The sequence below is a fragment of the Oncorhynchus mykiss genome, chromosome 15 (assembly GCF_013265735.2).
Source record: "Oncorhynchus mykiss isolate Arlee chromosome 15, USDA_OmykA_1.1, whole genome shotgun sequence".
In the NCBI taxonomy this organism is placed as follows: Eukaryota; Metazoa; Chordata; class Actinopteri; order Salmoniformes; family Salmonidae; genus Oncorhynchus; species Oncorhynchus mykiss.
Genome location: NC_048579.1, coordinates 58,086,542 through 58,109,207, shown reverse-complemented (window position 1 = coordinate 58,109,207; position 22,666 = coordinate 58,086,542). Strand labels below are relative to the sequence as shown.

The 22,666-nt window shown below is 40.5% G+C and overlaps 2 protein-coding genes across 3 annotated transcripts; one reads left to right on the top strand and one right to left on the bottom strand.

The window, feature by feature from the left end:
* The first annotated feature begins 2,219 nt into the window (after positions 1 to 2,219).
* On the top strand, positions 2,220 to 6,974 carry LOC110490422 (WASH complex subunit 3). The gene is made up of 6 exons (XM_021563808.2): positions 2,220 to 2,421; positions 2,646 to 2,810; positions 2,956 to 3,099; positions 4,822 to 4,920; positions 5,010 to 5,074; positions 5,230 to 6,974. Exons 1-6 carry the CDS (start codon positions 2,371 to 2,373, stop codon positions 5,324 to 5,326), a joined length of 621 nt encoding a protein of 206 aa, XP_021419483.2. The 5' UTR covers positions 2,220 to 2,370; the 3' UTR covers positions 5,327 to 6,974.
* A 2-nt stretch (positions 6,975 to 6,976) lies between these two features.
* Positions 6,977 to 12,423, bottom strand: LOC110490421 (DNA damage-regulated autophagy modulator protein 1). 2 transcript variants are annotated; one of them, XM_021563806.2, is made up of 7 exons: positions 12,151 to 12,423; positions 10,550 to 10,617; positions 10,055 to 10,197; positions 9,798 to 9,897; positions 9,659 to 9,696; positions 8,713 to 8,805; positions 6,977 to 8,624 (listed from the first exon to the last, which is right to left on the bottom strand). In XM_021563806.2, the coding sequence occupies exons 1-7, from the start codon at positions 12,285 to 12,287 to the stop codon at positions 8,586 to 8,588; spliced, it is 618 nt and encodes a 205-aa protein (XP_021419481.1). In that variant the 5' UTR covers positions 12,288 to 12,423; the 3' UTR covers positions 6,977 to 8,585. The 2 variants fall into 2 exon arrangements, with proteins under 2 accessions (XP_021419481.1, XP_021419480.1); XM_021563805.2 differs by having other exon boundaries at positions 9,798 to 9,975; positions 12,151 to 12,420.
* Between the last annotated feature and the right edge of the window lie 10,243 nt (positions 12,424 to 22,666).

The window sequence follows — 22,666 nt, the reverse complement described above, 5'->3', positions numbered from 1 at the left end:
TACGTCTGAGAGATAGGTAGGATTAAGCTTGTGTAAGGCTTTGTAGGTTAGTAGTTAAACCTTGAAATCAGAGTAGAGAGGCTAGCACTGGAATAATATGATCAAATTTGTTGGTTCTAGTCAAGATTCTAGCAGTCGTGTTTAGCACTAACTGAAGTTTATTTAGTGCTTTATCCGGGTAGCCGGAAAGAAGAGCATTGCAGTAGTCTAATCTAGAAGTGACAAAAGCATGGATGAACTTTTCTGCATCATTTTTGGACAGAACGTTTTCTGATTTTTGCAATGTTACGAAGATGGAAAAAACCTGTCCTTGAAATTGCCTTGATGTGTTCATCAAAAGAGAGATCAGGGTCCAGAGTAACGCCGAGGTCCTTCACAGTTTTATTTGAGACGACTGTACAACCATCAAAATAAATTGTCAGATCCAACAGAATACCTCTTTGTTTCTTGGGACCTAGAACTAGCATCTTTGTTTTGTCTGAGTTTAAAAGTAAAACATTTGCCTCCATCTACTTCCTTATGTCTGAAACACAGGCTTCCAGAGATGGCAATTTTGGGGCTTCACCATGTTTCATCAAAATGTACAGCTGTGTATCGTCCGCATAGCAGTGAAAGTTAACATTATGTTTCCGAATAACATCACCAAGAGGTCAAATATATAGTGTAAACTATAGTGGTCCTAAAACAGAACCTTTAGGAACACCGAAACTTACAGTTACTTTGTCAGAGGACAAGCCATCCACAGAGACAAACTGATATCTTTCCGACAGATAAGATCTAAACCAGGCCAGAACTTGTCTGTGTAGACCAATTTGGGTTTCCAATCTCTACAAAAGAATGTCATGATCGATGGTGTCAAAAGCAGCACTAAGGTCTAGGAGCACAAGGACAGATGCAGAGCCTTGGTCTGACGCCATTAAAAGGTTATTTACCACCTTCACGAGTGCAGTCTCAGTACTATGATGGGGTCTAAAACCAGACTGAAGCGTTTTGTATACATTGTCTTCAGGAAGGCAGTGAGTTGCTGCGCTACAGATTTTTCTACCATTTTTGAGTGGAATGGGAGATTCAATATAGGCCGATAGTTTTTTATATTTTCTGGTTTGTCTTTTTCACCAGAGGCTTTATTACTGCCACTTTTAGTGAGTTTGGTACACATCTGGTGGATAGGGAGCTGTTTATTATGTTCAACATAGGAGGGCCAAGCACAGGAAGCTCTTACAGAGCAGTTCACTCCTCACGGTATGATAGAGTGGCTTGGGGGTAAGGGGGTAACCATCCACTGCTCACTGCTTGGCAGAGGGTGTGTGGGGGGTTGCGGTACTCCTCTGCCCGCTGCCTGGCTCAGAGTATGTCCATGGAAGAGTCTCTGCCAGGCCTCAATTATGGGGGAGTCATCCAGGACACACTGAAGCAATTACAGTCCCGTATAAATCAATATGCTGCTGGTTTAAAAAGTGATCTGCTCCCAACACTCTCTGGATAGGTTCTGACTCAGGAGGTCAGCTTAGATTTTTTTGTTGAGTTCTTCATAACAATTTTTTAAAAACTGGGCAGAGACTCTTCCTGCCGGTTGAACTAGGTTGAATTGGCATGGACTGTGCTTTCAGATTTGTTTCATGATCAGGTGGGCAATGCTGGGCATGGACTATGGCTTCAGTTTGCTCTTGGGTCAGGTTAGAGGGTTCCATTTCAAATCAAACGGTTGGAATCGTTGTAGAGTTCAGATTGAGGTCAAATTGGACAGCATTTTTGGTTTCCTGTGTTTTGTTTTCCATTGGTTCTGCTGAGCTCCTATGTAGTAATAGTTCACAACTAATCAGGCATGATCCAATGCAACACACGTGTGTGCACTCATATTGTGGGTTGTCTCCAAAAGACGATAGCATCTGAGGCATCATCAAAATTAAGTTGTCAAATAATATGTGTTGATGGCTTTATCCATTAACTCATCATCTCTGCAAACCATATTACACAGTAACTAAGTCCTCCTTGCTTGGATCAACAGAATTGTGGCTTGTTTTGAGACACTGCACATGTATTAACCATTATACTGTACTCCCTCCTTGTGGTGCATTGAACACACTACATTTGTGGCAATGAACTGTTAACCCTCCAGTTCAGGAGATGGAGGTATGCACCTTCAGACTTGGGTTCATTTTGATTTCCAATAAAGAAGTAGAAAACTAAGCACCTCATTGGCTGATATACCCGGAAGAGCAGAATAATAGTGACGTCAGACTTGGGTCACAGTGAAGTCACATGAGGCGTAATAAAATGTCGATCTCGCTTTTGCAGATTTTCAGTAAGATATTACTATTAAACAAAGTAATAGCGAGTTAATCGATAGTTTGCCAAAACGATAAAAACATGGACGAGGACGGTTTACCGATTGTGGGATCAGGAATAGATCTGACCAAGGTGAGTGTTTTCCGTAGCCGAAGTTATCTTGGTGGCTACTGTAGCTAAATTAGCCATGATAGCGTCAGCTTGTTTTGTAAACAAGCTGAATGACTCAGCCAAATAATGTAATCAAGTAAATGTTGTATCTAACGAGTATGTGTAGTAAATGTTTTTGAACTCCCCAACTCTGTAAGTAAATAAACATTGTATTTTTCCCATGATACTGAATGATATGGTCACAGGTCCCAGCCATACAACAGAGGAGAGTCGTTGCCTATCTCAACCAGTTCATAGTGCACACTGTCCGCTTTCTCAATCGTTTTTCGACAGTTTGCGAAGAGAAACTTGCATGCATATCTCTTCGGATACAGCAGATTGAAACTACCCTCAGCATTTTGGAAGCAAAGGTAGGTAACCCAGCTTCTGTATGTGTTTTGTATACAATACTATGACTTTACTCTTGTCTTTGATGTTGTTCTACTGTTATGTGCTTTGCTGCTCTGGGCATACCAATATGATAATGTCAGTGCGTCCTGATTTTGTTCTATGTAGCTCTCCTCTATTCCTGGTTTGGAGGATGTCAGGGTGGAGGGTGTTGGTCAGCGGCCAGCTACAGAGGTTAATGGTCCAGTCGCAGTTGTGCCAAGTCAACCAGAGACCCCTATAGCTGTGGCTGTGCCATTGCCACCTCCTGAGGTAACGCCCCCCCCCCCCCCCCCCCCCCCCCCCCACACACACACACACTGCCTTCAGAAAGTACTCATACCCTTGATTTTAAAATGGATTCAATATTTTTTCTCCTGCATCTATACACAATACCCCATAATGACAAAGTGAAAACATGTTTTTAGAAATGTTTGCTAATTTATTGGAAATGAAATATAGAAATGTCTCATTTACATAAGTATTCTCACCCTTTTGCTATGACACTCCAAATTGAGCTCAGGTGCATCCAATCCTTGAGATGTCACTACAACTGTCGCCAATTCAATTGTTTGGACATGATTTATAAAGAAACACCTGTCTATATAAGGTCCAACATTTGACAGTGCATGTCAGAGCAGGAACTATACCATGAAGTCCATATATCTCCAAGATATAATTGTGATGAGGCATATATCTGGGGAAGGGTATAAACTAGTGTTGAACGTTTTCAAGAGTAGAGTGGTCTCCAAAATTGGGAAATTGAAAAAAATATGGAACTACCCAGACTCTGCCAGGGAGGTTACAAGACTCAAATGACCACTCTGACAGAACTACATAGTTCCTTGGCTGAGATGGGAGAACTTGTCAGAAGGACAACCGTCTCTAAAGCACTTCACCAATCTGGGCAATCTGGGACCAGACGGAAGCCACTCCTGAGAAAAAGGCACATGACTGCACGCCTGGAGTTTGCAAAAAGGCACATGAAAGACTGAGCTCATAAGACAAAAGATTCTGTGATCTGAGACAAAAATATAACTCTTTGGCCTGAATGCAAAGCGCTATGCCGGGAGAGAACCTGGCACAGCTCATCACCCGTCTAACACCATCCCTACTGTGAAGCATGGTGGTGGCAGCATCATGCTATAGGGATGCTTTTCAGTGGAGACTGGTTAGGATAGAGGGAACAATGAATGGAGCCAAATACAGGCAAATCCTTGATGAGAACCTGCAAACTACCTTAGACTGGGGCAACGATTTACGTTTCAATAGGGCAATGACCCAAAGCATACAGTCAAAGTGCTTGAGTGGCCCAGCCATAGACCAGACTTGAATACCATTAAATCTGTGGAAAGACTTGAAGATTGCTGTTCCCTATCTAACTTAACAGAGCTTGAGAAAATCTGCAAGGGAGAAAATCCTAAAATCCATAAGTGCAAAGCTGACAGACATTGAAGACAACTCACACCTGTAATTGCTGCCAAAGGTGCTTTCACAAAGTATTAACTCGGGTGAATACATATGTAAATGATATATTTCTGTATTTAATTTTCCTTATATTTGCAAAAATGTCTAAACATGTTTTCACTTTGTCATTGTGGAGTATTGTGTGTAGACGGGTGAGAAAAAAATTGAATAAGTCAAGGTTATGAATACTTTCTGATGGCACCACACACACAGTAATTGTGTAGTTGGCTTATGCACACAACTACATATATTTAAATCAGTGGAGGCTGCTGAGGGGAGGACGGCTCATAACAATGGCCGGAACGGAGCGAATTTAACGGCATCAAACACTTAGAAACCATGTTTGATGTATTTGATACCATTCCACTGATTCCGCTCCAGCTATTACCACGAGCCAGTCCTCCCCAATTAAGGTGCCACCAACCTCCTGGGATTTCAACATATCCATTTTGATGCAACAATAATGTAAAGACTCAGTGTATTTGTGCATGATGGAAATACTGAATTGCAGTATTGACTCTATTGTAGGCGTCTCCAAACATAACAGAACCAAGAGCAGCAGGAGACAGTTGGATGACTGTGGCCAAGGACCCACGCTATGCCAGATATCTCAAGATGGTGCAAGTGGTAGGTCTCTCTCTATACATTGTCATATTCTGTAGAAATGTGAAATCTGTTCAATGAAATCTGTAATTTAGAAAACTATTCAAAAACAGGGTGTTCCAGTTATGGCGATAAAGAATAAAATGGTCCAGGAAGGTTTGGATCCCAAACTGCTTGAGTGAGTGTGCTTACATTACGTCTTAGTAATATCTGTATTCTCATACCTCGTAATCCAATACGTTTTGTTTCACACCCACATCTGAATGTCATAAAATGGTGGTTCTACATTTATTTTAAGTAACAATGGTGATTGCTACATGTTTCTGTATGCAGCACACCAGATGCACCTGTGCCTGATGCCGTCAAAAAGAAAACACTGGATCACGATGATGACAGCGACGATGGCAGTGAGTCATCTTTCAGCGATTGATCTGCTGCCTTAGCCATGAAGCTGCCTATAGGGAACTTCCTTCCCTGTCATCTGTGCTCCAGGCCTTTTCCACTGTGCTGCTGCAGGGGCACAGAAGGACTAGATGCCAGTGTGTGCTTGACAGGCAGAACTACAGTGCTACCAGACAGAAAGTCCCACTTCTGTGGAAGGGATCTGCAGGGATGCATGGGACTTACAAAAACAGGCAGATTGTTAAGTAGCTGAAATGGCATTGTAGATTGAGTGAATGTCAACGAGAAAGAGCTGATAATGTCTATGTCCAGGTCAGCCGCTGATCTTGTGGATGTTATATTTTTGTTTCCATTTCTTCTCCTGAAACATTTGATTGGTCATGGACATGGTGTGTCTTTATTTACATAGTTTAGCAGTAAAACCGATGGAATGAAAACGGAAAGTACTAACCAGATAATTGATTAATAATTGACCATTATTTTCTTAAGATTGCACTGGGCAAACATGCCTCTGCCCTGTGTCAGTATCATGTGAACATTCCAATGCCTTTGAAAGAGATTTTTTTTTTTTTTATTTTTTTTTTTAACCTTTATTTAACCAGGCAAGTCAGTTAAGAACACATTCTTATTTTCAATGACGGCCTGGGAACAGTGGGTTAACTGCCTGTTCAGGGGCAGAACGACAGATTTGTACCTTGTCAGCTCGGGGGTTTGAACTCGCAACCTTCCAGTTACTAGTCCAACGCTCTAACCACTAGGCTACGCAGGTAGTCTAGCGGTTAAGGGCATTGGGCCAGTAACCGGAATGTTGCTGGTTGGAATCGCAGAGCCAAATAGGTGAAACATCTGTCTGTGCCCTTGAGCAAAGCACTTATTGCTCCTGTAAGTCGCTCTGGATAAGACTGTCTGCTAAAAGACAAAAATGTAATTGTGCTTTAGTCACATTTGTTTTATTATTTTGACAGTGATGTCTTCATGTTACACTTGTGAGAGGGTGATAAGTTGTATCTCATGTCCATAATAATGTTTGTGATAACATTTGATGGGTACTATTTTATACTACAACTGCTGTATGAAGGATGTCAAGCAGAAATTTTGTGGACTGTTCTCTGGCCGATTATTCGTTTTTAATTGAGACATTAAGCTGTTGAAATGTAAATGTTCCTGGAGTGAACAATGTGAAGGACAAATTAAGAAAATTGCACTTTTGGGTAAATATATAATGGAAAGAACACCACTACTTGTGAGCAATGTGTCAATTGCAATGGTACTGTGTAAGGCCAAATTAACAGTAGTACCTAATGTGAATTCACCTCAATCTTCTAAAATGATGCATCTTAATCCCAGATTTAACCAAGTGTGACTAACCATGTTAGCAAGCCTTTCAGGCCCTTGATTCCCACTGCACTATACCTTTAAGTCAAGAGAGTTTTATACAACATCTCTTATCCAAACAAATGCTCAGAGATCCAATTCATCTTCACATTGTTTGCAGTTGTCTCTGGGTAGAACACTGCAATGATGGATTTTTTCCCCCAATTGATTAAGAAAGTGGGTAGATGGAGAGGTGTTAGAAGATTGGAAAGCACGTTGTTCACAAGCGCAAGGCAAGCAGTATTGAGGTCTGAGTGTTTATGCAGTTTAGCCGTAAAAATAAAGACCACATTTTACCTAAAGATATGTGGACATAATTTTATTTGAAAACTGTTCTTTTGTTGTTGGGAACATAGAAATACTTCACACACACAGTAGCCCTGTATGTATTCTGAGTTACTTTATTACAATGGTATACCATAGATATGCCTCAATACCCTGAGAAACATGAGTTCTTCTTGAGAAAAATACCTAACTAGAAAAATATTTACATTCTAATATAAAACAATGAACCTTGGAGTAGGTAAGTGTACATACAGCCTCTATCCATAAACTAGTGATGCGTGAAATTCATTTTCTTAACTTGATCTTGTGATTTTTCTTGTTCAATACTGACCTTTGTACCACCTGGATGAGTCTTTCATTAACCCAACAAATTCTAGAATTGCTGTTCACAGGATGTGTTTTGTTTTGTGGTTAACCGTTAAGACTTAGGTTATGTTGCAATGGATACAGTATTAATCAAGTAATCATTCAGATAATCTCATACAGTTCATTTGGAAAGGATTCAATCTTCCCTTTTTTCAACATTTTGTTACGTTACAGCCTTATTCTAAAATTGATGTTTTCCTCATCAATCTACACATAATACCCCATAATGACAAAGCAAAAACACATTTTTTTTAAATACCTTATTTAAATAAGTATTCAGATCCTTTGTTATGAGACTTGAAGTTGAGCTCAGGTGGATCCTGTTTCCATTGATCGTCTTTGAGATGTTTTTAGAACTCGATTGGATTCCACCTGTGGTAAATTCAATTGATTGGATATGATTTGGAAAGGCACACACCTGTCTATATAAGGTCCTACAGTTGACAGTGAATGTCAGAGCAAAAACCAAGTCATGAGGTCAAAGCAATTGTCTGTAGAGCTCTGAGACAGGTTTGTGTTGAAGCACAGACCTGGGGAAGGGTACCAAAACATTTCTGCAGCATTGAAGGTCCCCAAGAAAACAGTGGCCACCATCATTCTTAATGGAAGAAGTTTGGAACCACCAAGACTCTTCCTAGAGCTGGCCACCCGGCCAAACTGAGCAATCGGGGGAGAAGGGCCTTGGCCAGGAAGGTAACCAAAAACTTGATGGTTACTCTGTCAGAGCTCCAGAGTTCCTCTTTGGAGATGGGAAAACCTTCCAGAATGACAACCATTTCTGCAGCACTCCACAAATCAGGCCTTTATGGTAGAGTGGCCAGATAGAAGCCACTCCTCAGAAAAAGGCAGCCTGCTTGGAGTTTGCCCAAAGGCAGCTAAAGGACTCTCAGATAATGAGAAACAAGATTCTCTGGTCAGAAGAAACAAACATTGAACTATTTGGGCTGAATGCCAAGAATCTCGTTTGGAGGAATACAATGAAGCATGGTGGTAGCAGCATCATGCTGTGGGGATGTTTTTCAGTGGCAGGGACTGAGAGACTAGTCAGGATCTAGGGAAAGATACATAGAAATCCTTGATAAAAACCTGCTCCAGAGCACTCAGAATCGCAGACTGGGGTGAAGGTTCACCTTCGAACAGGACAACGACCCTAAGCACACAGACAAGACAATGCAGGAGTGGCTTCGGGACAAGCCTCTGAATGTCCTTGAGTGGCCCAGCCAGAGCCCGGACGTAAACCCTAATGGAACATCTCTGCTTCGTCAGGAAACAAATTCTGTTCTCAGCTTCAGAGTAAACTTCTGTAAAAAAAAAAACAAGACAAAGAGGAATAACTCGTAAAGGAGAAGAAAAGGACAATCATTCCCACCACAATGACAGAAAACTCACTTTAAAGTCATGGATGTAGGTGAAGAAGAAGAAGATGAAGCTGAAGACCACGATCCACTCACTCACAGCACTCACCAGATGGAACACATTGTCCTGTAATGACAGGAAGGGTCGGATAGAGACTGATATTGTCACGTATAGCTTCTCTGGCCTATGAAGCCTACAGTTGAAGTCGGAAGTTTACATACACCTTAGCCAAATACATTTAAACTCAGTTTTTCACAATTCCTGACATTTAATCCTAGTTAGGATCACCACTTTATTTTAAGAATGTGAAATGCCAGAATAATAGTAGAGAGAATTATTTATTTCAGCTTTTATTTCTTTCAGCACATTCCCAGTGGGTCAGACGTTTACATACGCTCAATTAGTATTTGGTAGCATTTCCTTTAAATTGTTTAACTTGGGTCAACGTTTCGGGTAGCCTTCCACAAGCTTCCCACAATAAGTTGGGTGAATTTTGTCCCATTCCTCCTGACAGAGCTGGTGTAACTTGAGTCAGGTTTGTAGGCCTCCTTGCTCGCACACGCTTTCCACGCTTCCCATCAAGGAAAGAGGCAGTGAGTTTGAAGGTCGGCCTTGAAATAAATCCACAGGTACACCTCCAATTTACTCAAATGATGTCAATTAGCCTATCAGAAGCTTCTAAAGCCATGACATCATTTTCTGGAATTTTCCAAGCTGTTTAAATGCAGTCTACTTAGTCTATGTAAACGTCTTGACAAACTGGAATTGTGATACAGTGAATTTTAAGTGAAATAATCTGTCTGGAAACAATTGTTGGACAAATTACTTGTGTGGTTGGAGTGGTTGAAAAACGAGTTTAAATGACTCCAACCTAATTGTATGTAAACTTCCGACTTTAACTGTATATGGATCCAGAATGTTGTCCATCTTTGTTGTTTGTGTGAGTTGTGTTCTTGGTAAAGATGTGCTCATACCGTACCTTGTCTTCAGTTCTATGCAGTAAGGCACAGATAATAGCTGGTTGAAAAATGAAGGAGACCTTTTATTTGATAAAACAATGATCATTCATTCATTAAAATAATTTAGACACAATGGATTACTATTGTTTTCAAGGATACTGGGGGGGACTGCCAGGAAGGCCATGGTTGCCATTCCTGTGCGCACACGACACAAGGCCAACGAACATCCATAGGGGAAAGCCTTATAGGATATAATGGACTGGAGGATGGTGTACAACACACCAGAAACGAAGAAGAGTATTGCACCTGCATCATGAACTTGAATAATTGTTGTTTCCTGGGGTAAAATAACACACCAGAGAGATCATGTATGGAATATGACACTCCATCTTCTCACTTAAGAGGCGACAACCAACCTGGAAAGTAGCGACAAAACACATCCCCAAACAAGAAAGCATTCCAATCCAGAAAGCAGCCTGGTTCAGTGCTGGGGGCACACCACCTGCTGTCTCATTGAGCTTCTCCACAAACTTGTATCTGGCATACATGGTGGCCATACCTGTAGAGGATTTGGTATGGCACATGGAGTGAATGTTTTTATTTTAAAATGTCACATTTAGACAGTATTCGCTCACAGGTTACTGTAGGGCAATGTAAACATACAATATTTATGTATTTATTTAATTTGCACTTTAAAACATAGGGAACTTATATGTAATACTCAGTAAAATGATATTATACCATTGATCCCAGCCTTTTGTTAACATGCATTTCTACTTTCATTTTCAAAAAAATGTGAAGTGTTACTAAAGCGTTCGGCATAGTTGCTGATCTGGAAAAACCCATGAGGTTGCTTAAGCTCAGACAAAAACAAAAGGCCTTTCATGGGTTTAGTGTCTTTCTGTGCTCACCTGCACATGCAGTGATGACCGTCATCAAGCCAAAGATACAACTCTCTGGGGGTTCAGCCCCAATTTCACTAAAGAAAAGAAGAGTTCAGGTTTAATGGGTGTAATTCTGCAGTGTCTAGAGGGCATTTTAAAACTGTTGATATGTTTAAGGCCCAGTGCAGTCCAAAACTTGATTTTTTTTCTGTGCTTTATATTTCCACACTATGAGGTTGGAATAATACTGTGAAATTGTGAACATGTTGACAATGCCTTTTTAGTGTAAGAGCTTATCCCCTTTAAAAGTCAAGTAAGGAAACACACTGGCTAGTAAGTAGTTCACAGGTCTCTACGCAGTTGGCTACACAGCTGGGACCTGGGTAGCCCAACAGGCACAAGATTGTGTTATTATTCCTTTGAAGTTGTTTGTCATACGACATCAGGAAGAACTACGCCCTCTAGGGTTCTAGGCGCTAGGACCTGGGTAGCAGCCAATGACTGACTGTGTGTGGCAGCCAAGTAATGGTCTGAACTGGGGAAAACCAAACGGATTTATTTTTGTCGCTACAGTCGGTGGTGTAGTGGAGGCTATACACCATATACCCATTTCTCTAGGCATCACTACATCACTGGCTACAATGTGATACATGTTTCACTTATACAGTTAATCTACATATCTTGTTTACGAAGCATGTGACACATAACATTTGATTTGACTTCTTTATTATTTAAATCAGTGTGTGTAATGGAAATATGTTTTTATTAGCACTCATCAAAAGCTGTAATTATTAAGGGAAATTGTATCACATTGTATGTAACCAGTGGTGTTATGGTGCCTGGAAAAGTGGGTATACTGTAATGTTGCCCCAAATTTCCCAAACGGCCCTCCCAGCGAAGGAAAGGAACAATTCTGTTTTCTATATATTTTCCTACAGATTTTCAGGTTTTCACTCTCAAAAGCACACTATTTAACAGAAAAACAGAACAAATGGGATGTTCTAAGTCCACAACAATGTTAATCCACATCAGGAGACTTTTTGAGGTCTGAGTTCCCCCAATTCATTGCGCACCTAGCAATACACTTTATAAACTAGCAGTAGGCTACTGTACAATGACCGATATGTGATGGCAGAGTTTGCTTAACAAATGCCCAGCCGATTGAGACAAATCATTGTGATGCAATCCTTACGGTCAATGTTTAACTGGGAAGGTGTTTTGGGAAGCCTTTAGATATGTTTATTCAAACAAAGCATGATGATTGAATTGCGCATCGTCAATATTCAACCAAGACATCGAAGTCGACCAGCCTACTTGGGTTGCATACCCATTGTTGCATTGATTAGCATATACTGGTACCCAGTTGAGAGCTGAGCGCTCTTGATGCCTGACAAATGAGATTCTGTTGAATCTAGGCTGTGAATATATTTCACTTGCTTTGCGTTTGTATAGGCTACTTTGTGCACGATTTTTTATATTGTACTACGTAATTGATAAGGCCTATCCCTCCACTACATGTGTAATCTTATTAACGGTTTGATAAAGAAAGGCAGTTCGTGGAAAATAAAAACTAATAGGCAACTGATAAATAATAGCCTATAATCTTCTTGTTCTAAATTCTTACTTACCTTATATAGGGTAAGATGAAACCCAAATCATGCTCGAACAATGCAATTATGTAGGAGACAATAAACGTGCTAGATGACCAGATGACCAAGAAAACTGGTAAAAAGCACATTCCCTTCATGTCCATGAACCAAAACATATTGTCAACAATAAGGAAAAGTTACAACACAGACAGACCGACCTTGAGTGCAATTGATAAAGACATAGAACGTCTTCCGATCATTTCCGCATGTGACAGAAAACAACACTAAGCCGTGCATACCAGAGTGGGTATCATAAATATTCACCCGCTTGTATTTTTTCCGAAGTTTGTTGCGTTACACAGTGGGATTGAAATTAATTGAATTGTTAGTTTTTTCTCTCTCTCATGGATCTACACAAAATACTCTGTAATGTTAAATTGGAAGACATTTAACAAAAAATAAACGTAATTAATGAAAATTAAAACACTCATATTATATTTCTATTATATATATTCTATTATATATATTCGATAACTATTCACCCCCTGAGTCAATACATGTTAGAAATACATTTGGCAGCGATTACAGCTGTGTCTTATTGAGTAAGTCTCTAAAGAGCTTTGCAAACCTGCATTGTGACATTTTTGCCCCTTGTTTTCAAAATTCTTCAAGCTCTGTCAAGGTGTTGGGAATCATGACTAGACAGCAGTTTAAATCTTGCCAAAGATTTTCAAGCAGATTAAAGTCAAAACTGTCATTTGGCCACTCGGGAACATTCACTGTCTTCCTGGTAAGCAACTCCAGTATAGATTTGTCTTGCTGAAAGGTGAATTCCTTGCCCAGTGTAAAGCAGACTGAAGCAGGTTTTTTTTGTCTAGGATTTCTGCCTGTGTTTATGCCATGTTCACCTCCTAGTCGGAACTAGCAACTGTGCAATTTCGACGTGTGTAACTACAACCAGTTAGCATGTTGGACATTTCTGATAAGGCTTTGCATTAACTTCTTATGGCTGGGGGCAGTATTGAGTAGCTTGGATGAATACGGTGCCCAGAGGAGCCCAGAGTAAACTGCCTGCTACTCAGTCCCAGTTGCTAATATATGTCCCATTTGCAAAAACACTCTGAAGTTACTAAAACGGTTTGAATGATGTCTGTGAGTATAACAGAACTCATATGGCAGGTAAAAACCTGAGAAAAAATCCAACCAAGAAGTGGGAAATCTGAGGTTGGTCGTTTTTCAACTCCTTCCCTATTGAAGATACAGTGGGATATTGGTCATGTTGCATTTCCTAAGACTTCCACTAGATGTCAACGGTCTTTAGAACCTTGTTTGATGCTTCTACTGTGAAGGGAGGCCTAATGAGTCAGAGGTCTGCCAGAATGCCATGAGCTCGTGACACTCGTTCACGTGAGAGCGAGCTCTGTTTCATTGAAATTCTACAGACAAAGGAATTCTCTGGTTGGAACATTATTGAAGATTTATGTTAAAAACATCCTAAAGATTGATTCTATACATTGTTTGACATGTTTCTACGGACTGTAACGGAACTTCTTGACTTTTCGTCTGCTCCTAGTGAACGAGCGTCATGAATTTTGATTTGTGAACTGTACGTGCTAAAAAAAGGATCTATTTGGACATAAATGATGGACATTATCGAACAAAACAAACATTTATTGTAGAACTGAGATTCATGGGAGTACATTCTGATGAAGATCATCAAAGGTAAGTTAATATTTATAATGTTATTTCTGACTTCTGTTGACTGCACAATATGGCGGATATCTGTTTGGCTGTTTTGGTCTCTGAGCACCGTACTCAGATTATTGCATGGTTTGCTTTTTCCATAAAGCTTTTTTGAAATCTGACACAGCGGTTACATTAAGGAGAAGTGTATCTGAAGTTCCATGTATAACACTTGTATTTTCATCAACATTTATGATGAGTATTTCTGTAAATTGATGTGGCTCTCTGCAAAATCACCGGATGTTTTGGAACTACTGAACATAACGCGCCAATGTATACTGAGATTTTTTTATATAAATAGGAACTTTATCGAACAAAACATACATGTATTGTGTAACATGAAGTCCTATGAGTGTCATCTGGTGAAGATCAAAGGTTAGTGATTCATTCTCTCTAGTTCTGATTTTTGTGACTCCTCCCTTTGGCTGGAAAAATTACCGTGTTTTTCTGTGAATAGGTGCTGACCTAACCTAATCATTTGTGGTGCTTTCGCCGTAAAGCCTATTTGAAATCGGACACTGTGGTGGGATTAACGAGAAGTGTATATTTAAAATGGTGTGAAATACTTGTATGTTTGAGGAATTTTAATTATGGGATTTCTATTGTTTTGAATTTGTCGCCCTGCACTTTCACTGGCTGTTGTCATATCGATCCCGTTAGCGGGATCTCAGCCATAAGAAGATTTATTAAGGCCTAAAAGTGTATATATATTTTTTGCAGTATTACTTTAGTGCCTTGTTGCATACAGGATGCATATTCTGTATATTTATATTCTTCTTTTCCCTCTGTCGTTTAGGTATTTATTGTGGAGTCACTACAATGTTGTTGATCCATCCCGTTTTCTCCCTTCAGAGCCAATTAACTCTGTAGCTGTTTTAAAATCACCAATGGCCTCATGGTGACATCCCTAAGCAGCTTCATTTCTGTCCTGCAACTCGGTTCAGAAAAGATAACTATATCTTTGTTGTGTCTGGGTGGTTTAGTATGCTACATCATCCACAGCATTATTATTATTATTAACATGACTATGCTTAAAGAGATATTCAATGTCTGATTTGTTATTGTTACCCAATTCACCAATCTTTGTTTCCCTATAAGGCTTATGAAAAGCTCCCTGGTCTTTGTAGTTAAATCTGTGCTTAAAATGCAATACTTGATTGAGGGACATTACAGATATATGTACAGTGCCTTGCGAAAGTATTCGGCCCCCTTGAACTTTGCGACCTTTTGCCACATTTCAGGCTTCAAACATAAAGATATAAAATTGTATTTTTTTGTGAAGAATCAACAACAAGTGGGACACAATCATGAAGTGAAACAACATTTATTGGATACTTCAAACTTTTTTAACAAATCAAAAACTGAAAAATTGGGCGTGCAAAATTATTCAGCCCCCTTAAGTTAATACTTTGTAGCGCCACCTTTTGCTGCGATTACAGCTGTAAGTCGCTTGGGGTATGTCTCTATCAGTTTTGCACATCGAGAGACTGACATTTTTTCCCATTCCTACTTGCAAAACAGCTCGAGCTCAGTGAGGTTGGATGGAGAGCATTTGTGAACAGCAGTTTTCAGTTCTTTCCACAGATTCTCGATTGGATTCAGGTCTGGACTTTGACTTGGCCATTCTAACACCTGGATATGTTTATTTTTGAACCATTCCATTGTAGATTTTGCTTTATGTTTTGGATCATTGTCTTGTTGGAAGACAAATCTCCGTCCCAGTCTCAGGTCTTTTGCAGACTCCATCAGGTTTTCTTCCAGAATGGTCCTGTATTTGGCTCCATCCATCTTCCCATCAATTTTAACCATCTTCCCTGTCCCTGCTGAAGAAAAGCAGGCCCAAACCATGATGCTGCCACCACCATGTTTGACAGTGGGGATGGTGTGTTCAGCTGTGTTGCTTTTACGCCAAACATAACGTTTTGCATTGCTGCCAAAAAAGTTCAATTTTGGTTTCATCTGACCAGAGCACCTTCTTCCACATGTTTGGTGTGTCTCCCAGGTGGCTTGTGGCAAACTTTAAACAACACTTTTTATGGATATCTTTAAGAAATGTCTTTCTTCTTGCCACTCTTCCATAAAGGCCAGATTTGTGCAATATACGACTGATTGTTGTCCTATGGACAGAGTCTCCCACCTCAGCTGTAGATCTCTGCAGTTCATGGGCCTCTTGGCTGCATCTCTGATCAGTCTTCTCCTTGTATGAGCTGAAAGTTTAGAGGGACGGCCAGGTCTTGGTAGATTTGCAGTGGTCTGATACTCCTTCCATTTCAATATTATCGCTTGCACAGTGCTCCTTGGGATGTTTAAAGCTTGGGAAATATTTTTGTATCCAAATCCGGCTTTAAACTTCTTCACAACAGTATCTCGGACCTGCCTGGTGTGTTCCTTGTTCTTCATGATGCTCTCTGCGCTTTTAACGGACCTCTGAGACTATCACAGTGCAGGTGCATTTATATGGAGACTTGATTACACACAGGTGGATTGTATTTATCATTATTAGTCATTTAGGTCAACATTGGAACATTCAGAGATCCTCACTGAACTTCTGGAGAGAGTTTGCTGCACTGAAAGTAAAGGGGCTGAATAATTTTGCACGCCCAATTTTTCAGTTTTTGATTTGTTAAAAAAGTTTGAAATATCCAATAAATGTCGTTCCACTTCATGATTGTGTCCCACTTGTTGTTGATTCTTCACAAAAAAAATACAGTTTTATATCTTTATGTTTGAAGCCTGAAATGTGGCAAAAGGTCGCAAAGTTCAAGGGGGCCTGAATACTTTCGCAAGGCACTATGTGGGACAGAGGAAGGAGTAGTCATTCAAAAATCATGTCAACCCATATTATTTCACATAGAGGAGTCCATGTAATTTATTTAATTTGTTATGAAGCATTTTACTCCTAAACTAATTTAGTATTGCCTAAACAAAAGGGGTGAATACTTTTGTAACAACTACATTTTAGATATTACATTTTATTAATTTGTTAACATTTGTAGAATTTGTGTGTAGACTTATAAACTGGTGAATCATTTTCATTCAAATTCATTTTCTATATCCACTTGATTTTGTGATTTTCTTGCACAATACTGACCTTTGTACCAACTGGACGATGAAAAATGTGTTAACGCTTTCATTAACCCAACAACTTCTCTAATTGCTGGTCACAGGATGTGACCTCCCAGCCTGTCTAACCGTGCATTTCTGCTTTTATTTTCTCAACATGGGAAGTGTGACTAAAGCTTAAGGCACAGTCTCAAACCTTGTAAAACCCATGGGGGCCGTACTTGTGAACTTTTGCTTAGAGACCATGGTTTTAAAAATATTGGTCTAAAATGGCTAGCTACAAGCTTTTCTCATAGGCCAACCTAGCCAAGTTAGCCACGATGCTGAACCGAGGTAAAGACAGTTTCAGGTTGAATATTCGCCTGTAGTTTCCTTACGTCCACCAATAGCAGTTATGGACCATCAACATAGTGATAAATCACATTTTTCAAATTTCAATAGCTCTTTAACCATTACTCCTAAAACTTTCAAAACTGGTTGTAGCTAACCTGATGGCATAGACATACATTGCACACACTTTTCTTTTGGTCGATTTACATCTTGCACTATTTTAAATAATTTATTTACATTTTTTAATTTGGTCATATGACCGACTGACTTCAAACAAGGTTCAGAATGTCCACTCCGTGGGCTTACACATTTCATACCCTTTAGTTTGTCCATTTTCATCTCACACGTTTTTACATTAAAATGGTAAACTTTCACATTTCAATAGCTCCTTGGTCATGTCACTTACTGGACTCAAAGAAGGTTCAGAATGTCCCCTGACTACCCTTCTATATTGCACACCCTTTAGTTTGTCCATTTTCATCTACAGTCGTCTACAGTCTGAGAACAACACGCACATGGGGTGGCTGCTGCCAGTGATCTTCTTACTAAAAACAAAACTTCAAAGGCTGTTAGCATCTTTCCAAATGTGCCTACCACTTATCAGAGCCATTCAGAGCGGTCTCCAAAAGCGCTCTGGAGAAATGGAATAGCCACAGCTTATTGCTTCTGCCAAAGTTCAAGATGTTTTGGACTGACAAAGCTGATGTTATCATAGCCAGTATGATTTCTTTACTCCTAAAGGTTTTAACCTCATTGTCCATATGATGATGTCTTTTGGTCTTTGAGTCTTTTCTTTAATTGTTTGTTTTTCTTTTCCTTCATTATTTAAGTTGCATTACAGGTGCTGGACAACAACCTTTGCATATAACTATGTTTGGGTACAGCCAGACATTGACTGGAGAATTAGTTAGGTCTGAATGTATTTGAACGACTCAAATCAATCTCAGTATCTGAGAATAACAAGTGCGTAAGTCTGTGTTAGAGCTATTGCAATGTCAATAATATGATTGTGTGTTGCCAGACACATACAGAAGAGTTTGCTGAAACACTGAATATGTGAACGTTGTGTTGTTTCCAATGTACAGGTTTGGCGTACCTGAAGAATCATCTTGACACAATCATACAGGATGAGACTGAGCATCTAAGGCAGCATTCATCTGATGAAGAGGATTAGAAGGTACAGGGGAAATGGTCAGAAAGTTCAGGGGAGCTGGATGGGTATCTTACTAGTCCGTCGGGCAAAATGGATTTACTTCATTTGTTTCTGTACATAAAGAAGTTGTCCCTCAAACTCAACACAGGCCTGCCTTGCATCTGCCGCCTGTGAGCGTCTTTTTAGCTGTGCTGGACTATTCTTCACTACAAAGTGAGCCAGGATAGACTCAAATAACTGTCACGCTGGTATAAAGGATTTTGGAGACAGGTGCAGGAATACACAATAGGGGTTTTTAATACACCCAAAACAAACACGTATACAAAACACTGGGCTGGACCCAAACAAAAAGAGCGAGGGTAAACCTCGTTGACCAACACGGGACGATACCTGTAATGCACAATATATATAGCACGCAGCATAACAGCTGCACTAACGCATAGGTACTCACACCACCATCGGACATGGGAACAGTAGTCAACAAGACTATGGATATCAAAGGGCAAATATATACTTATCAGTGGGAATAGGGGACAGGTGTGCGTGATGAAAGTTCCGGAGGGATCCGTGACATTAACTTAGAAAATCAGCTCATACTGAAACTGAATGGCAAATTCAGAGAGAAGTGAAGTGAGTTAAGTGTGACGACCCTCCCACTCTGTCTGCCGTATTCTCTCTTTGTTCTTGTTTCCTTATTAGGATGCCGGTGGGCGGAGTTGGGAGGGTCGTCAGCTACATTGGAAACACCTGGGCCCGGTGTCTCCCGGGATAAAAACACCACTTCCCCATTCATGGGGGAGACTCTCCATGAAGACACCTTTATGGATTTTGTTGTGTTTCTTGGTGGTTTTTTTGGTTGTTTGCTTTAGCATCTTTCAACACCCTGCATTATCACATTCATGCATGCAAAACATTCACTTACTCTACTGATTACACACACCACTGTATATTATACTTAGTTACTTATTTAATAAATAAGATGCTAAAGCAAAGTTCAAAGAAATCACCCCATCCAGTGGTCCCAATTGAACATTATTAATTATATGTGATTAAATAGGAAACAGCACGTTAGTTATGCAGGGCTTATTAATGATGTTGATGGTAAAATCTGTAGCATGTAAACCACTGTGTTAGCAGTGAGCTTATGTGACCATTACATCGGTGTATGCTAGCTAACACACTTATACACAGCAATCATATACCAAAGCACATCCCAGAAAGCCCCTCAATCCCTAACAGGTACCAAATATCCACACATGTATAAATCAGGAATGTACACATTGTACAATATAAAAATAGAATACAGTATTCAGAACTTGACCTTGCCTTGCGACACATTTTCATACTGGGGAGACGTGACGTTGGTGATCGCCCCCTATCTGTGGGGCCAATAACAACATGCCTTATTGCCATTGGAATTGAACCACCCAGTAAGAGTGCTTGAAATTGAAATACACATTTCTTTAGAGGCAGTTGGAAACATAACCAACACGGTTACTTCTAACCACAAGTGATGTATTCCAATCCCCCATGAGGTCATCATTTTCCTTTGACATGTGGACTTACATTCATTGTGGTATGGTGTTTAGAAGTAAAGTGCAGTCATCATCTTAAAAATTAAGAGTAAGAAGGAATTTCATAAGGAACTAGGGCTACAACTTTTTTCAGCCATCTTCACAAACACACTGTTGGGACGAATACTATATGAGGCTACATGGACAGTACCAGTCAAAAGTTTGGACACACCTACTCATTTAAGGGTTTGTCTTTATTTGTACTATTTTCTACATTGTAGAATAATAGTGAAGACATCAAAACTATGCAATAACACATATGGAATCATGTAGTAACCAAAAAAGTGTTAAACAAATCTAAATATATTTTAAATTTTTGATTCTTCACCCATTGCCTTGATGACAGCTTTGAACGCTCTTGGCATTCTCTCAACCAGCGTCATGAGGAATGCTTTTCCAACAGTCTTGAAGGAGTTCCCACATATGCTGAGCACTTGTTGGCTGCTTTTCCTTCACTCTGCAATCCAAATACCAAACCATCTCAGTTGGGTTGAGGTCAGGTGATTTTGGAGGCCAGGTCATCTGATGGAGTCATCACTCTCCTTCTCAGGCAAATAGCCCTTACACAGCCTGGAGGTGTGTTTTGGGTCGTTCTCCTGTTGATTTTTTTTTTTAAATTTGTTTATTTCACCTTTATTTAACCAGGTAGGCCAGTTGAGAAGAAGTTCTCCTTTACAACTGCGACCTGGCCAAGATAAAGCAAAGCAGTGCGACAAAAACAACAACACAAAGTTACACATAAACAAACGTATAGTCAACAACACAAAATAAAAAATCTATGTACAGTGTGTGCAAATGTAGAAGAGTAGGGAGGTAAGGCAATAAATAGGCCATAGAGGCAAAATAATTACAATTAGCAGCAACACTGGAGTGATAGATGTGCAGATGATGATGTGCAAGTAGAGATACTGGGGTGCAAAAGAGCAAGAAAATAAATAACAATATGGGGAGGAGGTAGTTGGGTGTGCTATTTACAGATTGGCTGTGTACAGGTACAGTGATCGGTAAGTTGCTCTGACAGCTGATGCTTAAAGTTAGAGAGGGAGATAGAAGTCTACAGCTTCAGTGATTTTTGCAATTCATTCCAGTCATTGGCAGCAGAGAACTGTAAGGAGAGGCGGCCAAAGGAAGTGTTGGCTTTGGGGATGGCTAGTGAAATATACCTGCTGGAGCGCGTGCTAAGGTTGGGTGTTGCTATGGTGACCAGTGAGCTGAGATAAGGTGGTGTTTTACCTAGCAAAGACTTATAGATGACCTGGAGCCAGTGGGTTTGTCGACGAATATGTAGTGAGGGCCAGCCAACAAGAGCATACAGGTCGCAGTGGTGGGTAGTATATGGGGTTATGGGGACAAAACGTATGGCACTGTGATAGACTACATCCAGTTTGCTGAGTGTTGGAGGCTATTTTGTAAATGACATCGCCGAAGTCAAGGATTGGTAGGATAGTATGTTTGGCAGCATGAGTGAAGGAATCTTTGTTGCAAAATAGCAAGCCAATTTTTGACTTAATTTTGGATTGGAGATGCTTAATGTGAGTTTGGAAGGAGAGTTTACAGTCTAACCAGACACCTCCATAGAGACTACCAGAGATCCGGACAACAGGCCCTCTGATTTGACACACTGAACTCTATCTGAGAAGTAGTTGGTGAACCAGGCGGGGCAGTCATTTTAGAAACCAAGGCTATTGAGTCTGCCAATAAGAATGCGGTGATTGACAGAGTCGAAAGCTAGGTCGATGAAGATGGCTGCACAGTACTGTCTTTTATCGATGGCGGTATTGATATAATTTAGGACCTTGAGCGTGGCTGAGGGGCACACGTGACCAGCTCGGAAATCAGATTGCGTAGTGGAGGATTCTAAATGGTCGGTGATCTGTTTGTTAACTTGGCTGTCGAAGATTTTAGAAAGGCAGGGCAGGATGGATATAGGTCTATAAGAGTTTGGGTCTAGAGTGTCTCCCCCTTTGAAGAGGGGGATGACTGCAGCAGCTTTCCAATCTTTGGGGATCTCAGACTATACAAAGAGAGGTTGAACAGGCTAGTAATAGGGGTTGCAACAATTTCGGCTAATCATTTTAGAGAGGGTGCAGATTGTCTAGCCCAGCTGATTTGTCTAGCCCAGCTGATTTCCGGCGCCGACAGAGATGGCCGCTTCGCTTTGCATTCCTAGGAAACTATGCAGTTTTTTGTTTTTTTACGTGTTATTTCTTACATTAGTACCCCAGGTCATCTTAGGTTTCATTACATACAATCGAGAAGAACTACTGAATATAAGAGCAGCGTCAACTCACCATCAGTACGACCAAGAATATGACTTTCGCGAAGCGGATCCTGGATCCTGTGTTCTTTCACCCAGGACAACGGAATGGATCCCAGCCGGCGACCCCAAAAAACGACTTCGTAAAAGAGGGAAACGTAGCGGTCTTCTGGTCAGACTCCGGAGACGGGCACATCGTGCACCACTCCCCAGTATACTTCTCGCCAATGTCCAGTCTCTTGACAACAAGGTTGATGAAATCCGAGCAAGGGTAGCATTCCAGAGGGACATCAGAGACTGTAACGTTCTTTGCTTCACGGAAACATGGCTCACTGGAGAGACGCTATCGGAGTCGTTGCAGCCAGCTGGTTTCTCCACGCACCGCGCCGACAAAAACAAACACCTTTCTGGTAAGAAGAGGGGCGGGGTCGTATA